This window comes from Heloderma suspectum, chromosome 2 (assembly GCF_057233095.1).
Source record: "Heloderma suspectum isolate Gila_16-S chromosome 2, 16-S_ref, whole genome shotgun sequence".
Lineage (NCBI taxonomy): Eukaryota > Metazoa > Chordata > Lepidosauria > Squamata > Helodermatidae > Heloderma > Heloderma suspectum.
This window is the reverse complement of record NC_139459.1, coordinates 187,856,026-187,870,398: the sequence shown is the minus strand read 5'-3', so window position 1 is coordinate 187,870,398 and position 14,373 is coordinate 187,856,026. Positions and strand designations below refer to the sequence as shown.

The window sequence follows — 14,373 nt, the reverse complement described above, 5'->3', positions numbered from 1 at the left end:
GCGGGGGAAGAGGAGACCAGACCATCACTGTTTATTTTTTCATAATTATTCTGGTATGTTCTTCATTTAAAAATCTTTCCAGTCTCTGATTTGGGTGTCTGGAGAAATTCATAGGTGCTGCTGGGTTGCAAAATGCAACAAAAATCTTTGTTCCCATCTTGTTCACACCATCTCCCCCACTCCCAATGACTGGGGGAAGAAAAAAATCATTACATGGCCTCTGCTAGAAATCACTTTCTGTGTGTTGCTACTCTGGATAAATAGAGGTGGGGATGGGCTGGGGTGGTATGAACTGGTTTTAAATTGGGGCCTTTTTGTCTTCCATTATGTTTGCCTTAAGTAATTAATTGGCCTCCATTTTGTGGTGCTATACAATGCTTCTCATACCCTTTCCCTTCTTTTGGTGGTGCAAAGTAATGTGTTAGAGCATATATTTCCAGCTAAATTTGTCCTGTTTTGTATTTGCTGTTTTTAAAAATTATTATTTCAAACCCTGTGATCATGTAATTCAGAATTGACTTCAATTGCCTGCTGCCTCCGTTTTTCTGTGTGTGAAATGGGCTCCCCCCCTCCTCCGCTGCTTCCAATCATTGATAAGTGGCCTCTGCCAGAAATTGCTTTCTCTGTGCTGTTATTCTGGATAAATTGGGGTGGGGTGGGGGTCTGAACTGCTTTTAAATTGGAGGTGTTTTTGTCCTCCCTTATGCTTGCCTTGGGGCCGCGGTGGCTTAATGGTTAAGACACTGAACTGCAGACTGGAAGGTCAGCAGGTCAGCAGTTCGAGACCCAAGTGCTGTGTGACGGAGTGAGCTCTCGTCTTCAGTCCCAGCTCCTGCCAACCTAGCAGTTCGAAAGCAAGAAATTGCAAGTAGATAAATAGGTACCGCCTTGGCGGGAAAGGTAACAGCGTTCCGTGCACCTCGGTGTTCAGTCATGCCGGCCACATGACCACGGAAGCGTCTTCGGACAGCGCTGGCTCTTCGGCTTAGAAACGGGGAGGAGCACCGCACCCTAGAGTCGGACACAACTGGTTGGGGACACCTTTACCTTTTACCTTTATGCTTGCCTTAGGTAATGAATAGAGGCCCATGCCTGGCCTCCATTTTGTGGTGCTTCTCAGTCTGTTTTTACCCTTTCCCTTCTTTTGGTGGTGGAAAATAACACCTCAGAACACACATTTCTGGCTAAATTCCTGTTTTCTATTTGCTAGTCAAAATTATCGTTTTAAGCTCTGTGATTATGTAACCCATACTGAGCACTGACTTCAATTGCCTGCTGCCTCAGTTTTCCTGTGTGTGAAATGGGTTTCCCCTCCCCGCCTTTCTTCCAATCATTGATAAGTTGCCTTAGAACACATATTCCTGGTTAAATTTCTCCTTTTTGTGCTTGCTGGGCCAGATTTTTTTTTAAAGCCTGCGATTTGCAAATATTCAAGGGCAACTTTTCAATCATTTCTTCCTATAAAGATCACCCATTATAACAGAACCTCTGGTCATAATCCTTACTCCACATCAGCTGGTTATGTGGTGTACCTCGTAGGCCTTCTTTCAGTCATATGCATTTTCACTCTGAAGTCACAATTAATGTAATGGCTCTTTCACTCTTGACTGTGCATAGCATTACAGTGGTACAGGGCATAGTATTTTATTTCTTGTTTTGAACAGAACTATCCGCTCATGTTGTTTAGTATTAATATTGAATTCTGTTCCAGGCTTCTGACAAAAACAAGTTGAGGAGGCAGCTCAGAACTTGGTTCTGGAATACTTCCTGGCAGTGTTTACTATGCCTCTGAAAGCTCTGTGTGCATAGTTCTTCTAGGAGTAGTGAACAGAGGATAGGGGTGGCTGTAAGGGGAGGAGGAGGCCATACATCTTTCCTCCCAGCAATTTTAACTAAATGAACAATAGTACATTGTTCCCCCAAGCTCATGAAATATAAAGTTAAGCAAGGGCAGACAAGCCATAGCAAGTCATTTTCAGTTATGTCATTGCCCTGAAAATGCGACAATAGAGGACATTCTACTCCTACTAGTGTAAAGCCCATGTCGCCATGGGCACTAGTAGTCTGAGGGTGAAACATACCGCAAACTGGAATTCTGGGTAGTGCTGGGCAATAAGAAAATCCCACCTGTTGGGAAGCCTGACAGGAGTTGGACTTTTTAAGTTGGTGTACCAGCAGATGATGCGAGTGATGCGCTCTCGACTCCAAAGCAAGGTGTTCTGCTTGTGGGTTCCAGGCGGACAGCTCGTTGGCCACTGTGTGAAGAGAATGCTGGACTAGATGGACCCTTGGTCTGATCCAGCAGGGCTCTTCTTATGTTCTTACATTCTAAGGCTGATGTAGCGTAATACAACATAAGATGCCATCATGCTACAAGTTTCCCCACCTGTAGCATACAAAGATGTCCAACAAGATGGGGAAATGTATAACACCATGGTATCATATCACACTTCAAGTTTCAGTAAGTGTTTGAGGGGTGAACTAGACACATTGTCAACGCCAACTATGGGACTCAACGAAGGGGAAAAACATAGTATCTATTTTGGCAGTCCCTAATGTCCCAAAGAAAACTGAGTAAAATCCCATAACCATCTTAGACCAAGTATGTGTGCCTCTATCTCCTTTCCCCACTCCCTAAAGAGCCCACAAATGGAGACCAAAATAACATTATACCCCTGCCTTGGCAAGTAAAGTTTTTAGCTCCCACAAATGAACACTATGCCAGCCTTCTCCAACCTGGTGCACTCCAGATGTGTTGGACTACAACACCAAGAATCTGGGAGCTGTAGTCCAACACATCTGGAGGACACCAGTTTGGGGAAGGCTGCATTATGCCATAATTTAGCCAGGCATGTGAGGTCTGGTCTTGCCAATGCAAAGCACGGCAAGATAATCAAGTGTCAGGTTTTGCATGGCAGGTTTCAGGACAGAGGCAATGACAGCCCCCTCACCCCCCCCCCACTTCTCCAGCAGTACAGAACAAAAGGATACAAAGAAGAGCATGACTTGGTGATGGTTGATAGCACCGACGAACCCCACGATGGCGATGAGAAGCAGGAAGAAACCCACCACAATGACCCCTCCGATGATGTGGAAGCTGGAAACAATGCCAAAACCTTTACCCCAGGCAGCCACGCCAATCAGCAGCAGCCCGACCAGCTGGAAAGCAAGAAGGATTTGGGGGTAGGGAGGAAGAATGTAGGTCAGAAACACAGAAATCAATTGCACCCCTAGCATTTCCTTCCTATGCAACTTAGTGCACTCATAAACATCCCCAACCCCTTTGTCCTGTGCAGTAGTTGCATTCTTCATTTCTCCTACTGGAGCACAAGCGCACCGTTCCATCCATAAACCAGCATGCTTTGGATATAAACCAGTTTAATCTAACTCAGGTCTGAACATCTGCTTACAGTAATAGCCATTCAGCTCTGCAGGTTGGTGGATGAGGCTTTCCATCATCTGCAGTTTGATTTTATTTTTGGGTCATCTCTAGGGCTTCCACTGCAATGTACCAGGGCTTGTTGGAACCAAAAGCAAAATGGCTGCCTACACCATGTAAAAAAATGTTTTTAAAAATGGATTTTGATGAAACGCATCTAGTTCTAAGACTCAGATTTGGAAAGAACTTCCAGTAGCCAATTGGAGGCAGTTTATTCTAGCTTCCTGTTGGCCACCAAAATATTCTAAACCGCACTCACCGATGTTCCACAAACCATACTCTTTCCCTTCTACTACTGCTCTATTTTATAGATAACACATAACACAAAACCCAGCACAACTTAAAGAAAAATAGGTAAAAGAATATGCAAGTACAACAGAATTGTTAAGAAGGCAACTGGTGGTCTACTTTAGGCCATCTTAAATACACACCAAGACATTCTTACTTGGCAAGCTTGTACTGGCCCATGGACCCATATAAGAGGTTAACTGTTTTGGTAATTATTTTGGTAAATGTTAATTATTTTAAAATGATTCACAGTTCCCCCAAGCTCATGAAATATAAAGTTAAGCAAGGGCAGACAAGCCATAGCAAGTCATTTTCAGTTCTGTCATTGCCCTGAAAATGCGACAATAGAGGACATTCTACTCCTACTAGTGTAAAGCCCATGTTGCCATGGGCACTAGTAGTCTGAGGGTGAAACATACCGCAAACTGGAATTCTGGGTAGTGCTGGGCAATAAGAAAATCCCACCTGTTGGGAAGCCTGACAGGAGTTGGACTTTTTAAGTTGGTGTACCGGCAGATGATGCGAGTGATGCGCTCTCGACTCCACAGAAGAAGAAGCGGCTTGGCTTAGCCTGGCCTGATTTGCTCCTGCTCCATGTGCCTTCCGAGTTCAGATTGGAGCAGAGCCAGGAGGAAGTGGCGCCTTTGAGGGGGTGCTGTTTCCCAGCCTGTGCACTTGACTTCAGCAATTATTATTATTAAGAATTATTATTTTAAAATTGTTTTAGGCTGGCTTGAAAGAAGGCACCATTGGAAACAGAGACACTTGGGAAATAGAATTAGGGAAGCAGCAACAATGGGGACGTGATGGGGGACCCAAGATCCCAACCCTAAAAGGAAAGGGTCAAAGAGGCTTCTCTTTCCTTGGGAAAGACGGTTGGATGTGGGTGCCGGGACACCCTCTGAGAGATAGAGAGGGGAAAAGAAGGCCCCTTCTTGAAGGGGGCAGGGTCATTTAAAGATAGGAGGCTGAGGAGATCAGGGGCACTGGGAGCAGGGGGTGGGGCTTGCTATAGATTCCAATGGGCATTACTGCCATTTATTTCTTTTTCTGAGGGGGGGGAGATGATGGTGTTCTATTCATTAGTGAACTATATCCCCCCCCCTTCTTGTTCACTTCAGGGGTGGATGGGAAGCGGGGCAGAGGAGGGTGTGAAGGGTTTCCAGGGCAACCGTGAGGCCTCTTCTCTCATCTCCAGGAGGCCGCATTTGCCCTTATCTGAGTAAGGCGATAGCCCCACCATGTAATTCACCTACATTATCTTGCTGCCGCCTCCTCCTCCTTCTTCCCCATTTATTTTTATAACAATAAAGTTTTCCCTCATTAAGTTCCGGTCAGGTGTGTGCATACGAAGCATCTAGAGAGCTTGAGGGGAGGATGGATAAATGCCACGGTGGCCACCATCTTTGTATCTGGCAGATAGGCTGTTCTTTTTGAAAGGGCGACGGCAGGTCGCGCCATCTTTGCTTCTGGCCAGGATGGGCTTTTCATTTTTAATGGAGGCAGGGGAGGGAGGCAGAAACCGACCAGTGGGACCCGTCATCTTTGTTTCTGGCACATAAGTTTCACTTGTTAATGCAGTAACAGCAAGAAATGCCATTTTTGCTTCTGGCAGAGAGGCTATCCTTGTTAACATACTGTTTGGCTATTAAAACTCAAGCTTTGAACTTTTTTGAAGTTTCTAAATTTTCTGCATGTCTACACTGCTCAAGCTTCAGCTTAAAACAAAAATGAGCAAAATTGGTCTGGTAGATCTCTAGGAACCAGCCTTAAACTACCATATTCTTATATAGATACACAAGAGCATTTGCAACATAAGTTGGTAGCTCTCCTGTTCAACTGCTCCATTCCAGGTTCTGTTCCTTTCAATGTCTTATTCTGTTTGCTTGGTACTATTTGATTTCAAAATTGGTGGTTAACTTTTAGGAACTTTTCTACTTTACTTTTGGTCTGTCAGACAATAAAGAAAGATGGAGCATTTAAAAACATGATGGTTAGTAGCAGCTCTGCAGGCAACTGATGCTTTATTGGCTGTATTAAGACTATGAAAGCACATTTACCTATTCAGCAGTGGGATCCTACACTGGAAGAAGAGGATTTCATATCACCTGAAGATGGGACTTTATTTTCTGAGAAGACATCTCCTCCAACTACTAGGTAAAGTTACCCAATTTGGCTCGCATCAACTTTTTTTTAATCTAGTACAACACCTAAAATTAACTCTAGCTTTATGAATATAAGAACTGTCTTGTATCTCTCTACTTCTGTTTTCCACCTACCAAGGAACCTGTGTTTCACCTAAGGATGGAGACAGACCTGGGTAACAGCTGAGTTTTATATTTTTAAAAATGGGGGAATCAACCTTTATTTATTTCTTCAATGCAGCAGGCCTAGGTGCAACCTGAGAGCATCAGAGCAACTAGTAGAGCCTAATTTGAATGTCCACTATCTCCTCCCAAAATCCATCTTAAGACTGTAACTAAGTGCACACTCCCTGGCTTCAACATCAGCCAACACCCCTCCCAACTCTTGCTTTGTTTACCACCTAGCCTGATTTAGAATTCTGGAGAAGTTGAAAGCTTGCACACTTATTTTGTTACGTTTTGGTTGGCCCAATAAAGGCATTGCCTGAATATAGATTTTGGCCCTTTTTCAAAAAGTGATCTTCCCAGAGGTTATTCTGCTATTTTTGTTTAAAATGTTACATCCCTGATAAAAAAATACATATGGTCCATCATCCCAACACTCATCCACAGCAAGAGGAACATGCTGCACTTCGAGCCAGAACACTTCACACTACCAACATAGAAGCATTCTAAGGTTGTGTACAGTCTCGGTGCCTGCCAAGAGGAGCAGATGCAAGGATTTTTGCTCTTCTCTTCCCTGCCCATAGACTTTTCACCTGTCTCTGAACTGAAAACTAACTCTCACCGCCCACACATACACACATGCATACATGTTAGGGGGTCTGCATGCTTTGGGGGCTGTTGTTTTTGTGCAACTGCATTTTATCTGCTCAAATATTCTGTACTTATTTTATATTTTATTTATTGCAGTAATTGCTATCCTGCCCTTTGATCCAGAAGGATTCCCAAAGCAGCTTACATCATATACAATATAATTATATAAGGGCTGTTTCTGCCTCCTCTGATACATAGCATTGTTTTGGAACAGTATCTGTTTCCTCTTCTCCCCCCTGCCCCCCAAGTTCTCATTAGGTCACTATGGCTGTTCCCATTGCTTGTCATCTCATCTTATTCCCGCAATGACTGACAACTCAGTAGCCAGTAACTTGGCTGTGTGCTCAATCCCTTCCCTCCACCACTTCCCCCAAGGGCAGAGGGGAAGGAACCAGGTGGAACAGCTGAGCCTGTGTCTATTTTAGCTTCCCCCTGCTCTTTTATAGTTTGAAAACTGCTCACAGAAGAGGGAGCAGAGTTTCTGACTGACACAAGGGTCAGTGCTGTACTCAGCCATGCTTCAAACACATGGGTCATAAATATGGTAAATGCACTTCCCTAGAAGGCTCACCACAAATTGTGTACATCTGCAGGCACCCTATATTGCAGGCACAAGGCACTCTAACAAGGGGAAAAAAAAAACAATCTGGAAAGGTGAGGGGGAGAAATACATCCCTAGATATACATTCCCGCATTTGCCATAACAAGAAAGGGGCTGTCTCCATTATGAAGCCAGAGTCATCATTGCCTATTTAATTACCACACATTATCTGTATATATAAAAATAAAAGCCATTTCCCAAAGTTCCACTGCACTGCAGTGTGGCCAGAAAAGAATCCAAAATGGGACTCTGCAGATGAACCTCAGGTGGAGTTATGCAGACAGGAGCAGGCTTGATTTTCAAGTCAGGGTGAGAAAGTGATTTAGCCCCCAACTCAGTGGTGCCCTTCAGTGCACCCCTTTCCTTTCTCCTGAATAAGTAAATGGTCACCATTCAGTCCTGTCATGAAAAGTAATAGTAATATCTGGAAAGCCCTTCAAAACATCCGTGGCTGTGCAATAACAGCAGATAAAGAGGACAAACCCTGCTTACAATCTACGAGTCCTGCACTTTGCTTTCACCTGTAGTGGTGAAAGCAAAACCAGCCCCATGCTCCTCTGCTAGCCAGAAGTACTAAGCCACTTCCAGCGAAAAAGGCCCTCCAAATCGCCACTGTGGTCCACCATTCCCCACTGGAGGCTCACTCAATACCTGGAAGAGATGTATTCAAATGGCAATGCTAGTTTGCTGAAATTTGACGGTATTAAAAGCTGGAGCTCCATCCCAAGAAAATGTATCTAAAAATAAGACCACTCCAGTTTCTTTTCCCACTGTAGCAAAATCAATATTTGAATGTCAAAGGCATTCAGGATTGCACCTTAAGCAACTTGTATCAGCTTGGCTGACAATCCAACAGTCCAGTGTATCCATCTTTCCTATTGTTTTGGAAGAAATGTGGACAAAAGATTTTAGCAATCTATTTTTAAAAATTGTATTGGGTGGGATTTTATAAGCTTATTACCCACCTTATGCCTCTGACTACAGGGCAGGTTATATGTATTAAGCACTGGCAACCAGTGCTGTGTCAACTGCACTGGCTGCCAGTCAGTTACTGAGTCTAATCCAAAGTGTTAGTACTGTTCTTTAAAGTCCTAAACAGTTTAGGACCAGTCTACTTGATGGAGCGCCTTCCCCCAGATGTTCCTGCCCAACTGTTAAGATTATCTTCAGTGGCTCTTCCCTGGCTACCAGTACCCACGACAGTGCAATGGGTGGGTATCAGGGAAACACCCTTCTTTGTAACAGCCCCCCCCATCTTGCCCTTCCAAGGTAGATCCTCCCGGCATCTTCACAGTATACATTTCGATGTCATGTTAAGACTTTCCTCTTCCAACAGACACTTGGGGTGCAAGCCTATTGAGATAGTCGGCAGCCTCCGAACTCGGAGGCTGCTGAGTATCCAACGCATGGCGGCCATAACATAGAGGTGATCCTTGCCTCTGTGCTCTGGCCACCCTGCATTTTTGGCTAGATGGCTGATTTCAGCTGTCTAGCCATGGGTTTGGGAAGCAGAAGGGAAGGAGGCCACATGGTGCATAGGAAGCTGCGTAATGCAGCATCCGCGGTCTCCTCCCCTTCCTGGGACCGCCCCCTTTTCCCCATCTCCATGCTCCATTTCCAAGTGTGGAGACCTAGGTGGTGCAGAGAGAACTGTGCTAGCTACGAGGGGGAGGAGAGAGCGGTTTCTGGGAACCGTGTTCAGAACCGTGGCTCTGACCTCGGTTACCAGAAACCGAAAAATCCTATGGCCCTCTAGACAGTGTCTAGTGGCCATACGATTGCTCCCTCTATCTTTAATTTCTTGCTCTGATTGTTATCTTTACTGCTGGTTCTTTAATATTTTTAATATCTGTATTTAATATCTGTTTTAATATTTTATTAAGTTGATATTTTCATTGTTATATTTGTTTTAGTTGTTACTGTACTGTTGTTTTTTTATGACTGTAAAGTGGCCCAAGGGCATTTGTCACTTGGACAGTATATAAGTTTAATAAATAAAATAAAGTATGAGATGTTGTTTGTATGACTGTTGGTCATGTTGACCTTCCAGTGCAGGACACCCACACTGCAAGCCCAGCCTGAAATGGAGCCTGTGGTGAAGAGAAATAAGGCAAAGGATCTCTTGGTGCAAAGCCCCTTGACCTCCTCCCCAACACACACACACACACACACACACACACACACACAAACACGCCCTCAACTCCCTGAATGACACCAGCTCATCCCTTTAACCTCCCCTCAGCCTTCCAAGCACAAAGCATCACATGAGACTGGAGGAGCAGCCATTACAGCACGCAGGCAACAGGAACTGGAGCAGCTCAGGGGATGCTATGCTTTCCAGCTGCCAGCAGTGAACTTCTTTGTTCCATATGGGGAAATGACTTCTGCTGACTTATATGAAGCCCCTTGAACATCCAGCCTCAGCTGGAGTACTGTATCCAGTTCTGGACACTTTCAAGAAGGATATAGACAAACTGGAACAGATTCAGAGGAGGGAAACAGAGCTGTTCAGAAGTATGGAAAACAAGACCTATGAGGAAAGGTGAAAGGTGTTATGTTTAGCCTGGAGAAGATGATTAAGAGACATTATAAAGCTCTTGAAATACTTGAAGGGCTGTCATAGAAGAGGGCAAATATTTGTTCTCTCCTATCCCAGAGGGCAGGATTAGCTCTAATGGGCTAGAGTTACAGAAGGGTAGATTTTGGTTGAACATTAGGAGAAACATCTTAATGGTAAGAGAAGTTCAACAGTGGAACCAATGGAACTTAGGGGAGTGGCAGGCTCTCCTTTATTGGAGAACTTCAAGCAGAGGCTGGACTGCCAACTGATGGGGATGCTCTAGCTCTGGATTTCTGGCATCGAGCAGGTGGTTGAACTACATAGCCTTCAAGACCCCTTCCAACTTTTAACATTCTCCCAATCAGGGAAAGGCTACTGAGGTGGGAGCCAAGATTTGCCCACCCTATCATGAAGCTCAAGGGCCCTCAAAAACATGGAGCCAGCACTGCCTGGCAGGGTCCCCACCCATGTTCTACAACAAACAAGAAGTGAAAAACAGCAGGTCAGCTTCAGGGATTCCATGCTTTTTGGTCAAATAAAGCTGTTTGTAACACAGCCAACTCTGTATCCTTGGTGCAGGAATGTGCCTGAGCATGTTGATACACTGTAAAATGTCACCCAAGCTTATCAAAAGAGGACCTTTCTTATCTTAGTCAAAAGCAGGAGCGTGCGTGGTACTTCCAGATACATTCATATCAAGGGCTTTGCATATTTGCTTTCCACTAGCAGTTTGGTATAAGCCTCTCCATCTGTTCCTAGAATGTCCACTACTTTTAGTAGCGTTGTCAGGCAGATTCCATCCTACAGCTCTGTAACAAAGAAGCAACAGCAGCTAGATACATACCTTCTTGGACCTTCTGGCCAATATTTTCTATTACCTAACTGGCTATTTTTCAGTGTTCAAGGCAATAAATACATTTAGGACATCTTCTCCTTAAAAGCAAGAGCTTCTAGTTGTTCCTCCTTTCAGGGACCTCTACATAGAATGAAGAAAGTGAAAAAAGCAATGCCATTTGCCTGTGGGTTAGCCTTATGAACATGGAATCAGGTGCAGATTCTGACCAACTCCATACTCTTGCTACTCTTTCCTTCCTTACAGAAATACCGCACTGCTATCCATTCAAGTTACTGCTCATATCTGACATCCTTAAAAGATTGAGGCTTTTCTACAGTTTAGCTGGGTCCTACTTGAACTTTTTTTCTTTGTTGTCGCTTACTGACAAATCCTGATAACATCCAAGCAAGAAACTAGGAAGTAAATAAAGAGGGAGTTTCCAGTAGTCAGAGGAACACCCTAAAGTGTTGTTCCACACTTGCAAGGATAATAAAGATTCACTCAAAAAGTTGCATTGAGGAAAAACTGGCCAGTTCTATGAGAGACGACAGACAGCAGTGTTGACAACACAAGACACATACTATTACAACCAGATGTGGGGCAATGAGAAAACAACAGACACAACAAGAGGATCCCCCACCCCACCCCACCCAGGGCACCTGTTAAAATGGGTCAGCACTTCTATAAGGTGTGCACCATTCAAGCTCCCCTTCCTGTGCTAATCTGACAGCACATCAAACTGGTCACAACATCCTTGAATCTAGCCACCTTTGCTAAACACAATTCTATATTTCCACTTAAAGGACACTCATTTTCCAGGCCTTCCATGACAGGTTCACTCCCACCACAGCCCTCCCCATCACATCCCAGAAAAATAGAGACACACAGGCACACCCTTCAGCCTTCTCTTCCTAACAATACCAGAGCACCCCCCACTCACACAAAACCCAGTCACTGAATAATCCTCTCTTCCAGCATGCTCCACTTCACCTATTAGCCTAGATCAGCCTTTCCCAACCTGGCACCCTCTAGATGTGTTTGAGGATGATTCCCATCATCCCCTGCCAGATCTGCTAGCCATGGTGGCTGAGGATAATGGGGGTTGTACTTCAACACACCTAGAGTGCACCAGGTTGAAGGGGGCTGCTGTAGATAGAGAAGCTGAAGTCATCCCTCCCATCCACCACCACCCCGTATCTTTAAAAAAGGAGGGGTTTGCTGCCTCAACCCCAGCGCCCCACTTCAACCAGAAGCTACAATTATATCGCCAGAACATGATTCCGGGCATATTTCTTCTGCCCGCAGCCACGTCCTACTGAAATGCTCACCCCAAAGGCCCAGAGCTACCCCGCCATGGACAAGGCCCTCCTCCTCCCCCAGACAGCCCTGCCTTCCCCCCCACAATATCTCTTCCCGCGGCTCCCAGGCCTCCTTCCCACATCAACCCCACCCTCCATTTCTTACTAAGCCAAGCGGGACGGGGGAGCCAGACGACCGCCACACTCACCACATAGACGACATTGAGCGCGCACAGCGCATTGCGTGAGCAGGCGAAGCCCCCGCAAACCATCTTCCCACGGAGGAACAGCGGCGCCCCTTCTCCTCAAAGACAAGACAAACGACGCAACACCCCCTCCCCCAAAGGGGCAGCAGCCGCTGGTCCTACCCCTTTAAATCCCAGTCCTCCGCCGCCGCGCCTGCGCGTAGCCGCCGCCGCGCCTGCGCGTAGCCGCCGCCGCTTTCCGCCGGGTCGGCGAGTTCCCTTTCTAGCTCGCCTGCCCTTTCACCCTATGCGCATGCGCCCATGACGTGGGCTCCCTCTTCGGGGATTAATGCTCTCCCATCCGGGTACTGGAACGGGGAGGCGTGCAGCTGTAGTTACCAAAGTGAAGTAAAGAAAGAAAACAAAAAACAACAGCCCACCAACTTAAGTTTTTCACCTTCACTTCCGGTTTTGGTTAGTCTTCTATGTGGGGGAAGAGGTGGCGGAAGTATATAGAAAATGTTTAAAATAAATTAGGTCGGGTCTCGATGCTCCCTTTCATTACAGTATTTCGAAATAGTGGTGCCTCCCCCCCCCGCCCCGAATAGTTTTTTGCTCATCAGTTGAGCCTACTTCCTGATCAGAGTGGAGACGTTCAGATAGGAAGAAAGGACCTTTTTGTTTATCTTTTTTTGGCACGGAAGCAGCCTTGGTCGCCCTGTATGATGACCCGTGTCGGGAGAGACACAGGGGCAGTGCAGTGGGACCGGATTGATTCTGCTTGCTCTCTCGGCGGCTCTTGATACCATCAACCATGGTATCCTTCTGGGACGATTGTCTGAGCTGGGAGTGGGACGTTGCGGTGGTTTCGCTCCTGCTTGGATGGTCGGCTCCAGAAGGTGATGCTTGGGAATATTGCTCAGCCCCATGGATTCTCCAGTATGGGGTTCCACAGGGGTCAGTTCCGTCCCCCATGCTATTTAACATCTACATGACGCTGCTGAGTGCGGTCATAAGGAGTTTGGGGGCACGTTGTCATTAGTATACTGACGACGTGCAGCTCTACTTCTCCTTTTCATGTTCTTCAGGTGAGGGTGTGGATGTGCTAAATCGGTGCCTGGCTGCGACGGTGGACTGGATGCGGGCTAATAAACTGAAACTCAATCCAGACAAGACTGAGATGCTGTTGGTGGGTGGTTCTTCTGGCTCGATAGGGGGTGCTCAACCTGTTCTGGATGGGGTTGCTCTCCCCCTGAAGGAGCAGGTTCGTAGCCTGGGGGTTCTCCTTGAGCCATGTTTGTCACTTGAGTCTCAGGTTGCCTCAGTGGCACAGAGTGTCTTCTACCAACTTCGGTTGGTGGCCCAGCTACGCCCCTATCTGGACAGGGATAACCTGGCTTCAGTTGGCTATGTTCTGGTAAAATCCAAGTTAGATTACTGCAATGCACTCTACGTGGGGCTGCCTTTGAAGACGGTTCAAAAGCTTTGGAATAAATATAAATTAAGGTTTTATCAAAAAGCACCACGTTGGATATCATCACAAGAAGCAATGCACAGAAGACAATTTGATAGCATGCATAAATGGATAAGATATGATGATTTACAGGAATGGTCACAAGGGGAATATAAGTTAAAATCAAGGGAAAACTTATTGGAAGAAGGTCATGTCTGCCAATGGTTTTCATATTTGCAAATTAAAGAAAGGTTTAAAATAGATGAGAAAAATGGTGGATTTGAACAAACAGAATCTGAAACAGCACTGTGTACAAATGATGAACATGTTATTGCTAAACTGTATAAATTACTGTTAAGGTATGAGACAGAGGATGAGCAAGTAAAAGATTGTATGATAAAATGGGCACAAAAAGTTCGTCATAATATATTAGTGGAAGAGTGGGAAAGTATGTGGGGAAAATATCTAAAATTTACTTTATGTACAAATCTTAAAGAGGATTTTTATAAGATGATGTGTAGATGGTATATTTCACCGTTTAAACTCTCTAAAATGTATAAGGGCGTTTCTGGAAAATGCTGGAAATGTGAAGATCAGGATGGAACATTTTATCATTTATGGTGGACTTGTAAAAAAGCTAAAATATTTTGGAAATGAATACAGTCTTTAGCTCAAAGAATATTAAAGGCTACTATAGAATTAAAGCCAGAAACTGTTTTATTGGGTCTAACAGATAAATACGTAAAAGAAAAGG

General features: G+C 45.2%; 1 protein-coding gene across 4 annotated transcripts in view; it reads right to left on the bottom strand.

Annotated features, from left to right (window-relative positions):
• TSPAN31 (tetraspanin 31) overlaps positions 1-12,376 on the bottom strand; it is a 36,437-nt gene extending 24,061 nt beyond the window's left edge. For 2 of the 4 annotated variants that reach the window (XR_014788112.1, XM_084836839.1), the window contains exons 1-2: positions 12,191-12,376; positions 2,992-3,159 (exon numbers count right to left, since the gene is read on the bottom strand). Coding sequence is in view for 2 of the 4 variants with exons in the window: in XM_084836839.1 (XP_084692965.1) it covers positions 2,992-3,159; positions 12,191-12,253 (231 nt within the window). In the remaining 2 variants the exon portion in view is untranslated. Of the gene's footprint in view, positions 1-2,991; positions 3,428-12,190 lie in introns of those variants that run through there. The other 2 variants (XR_014788111.1, XM_084836837.1) reach the window with 1 other exon arrangement.
• Between the last annotated feature and the right edge of the window lie 1,997 nt (positions 12,377-14,373).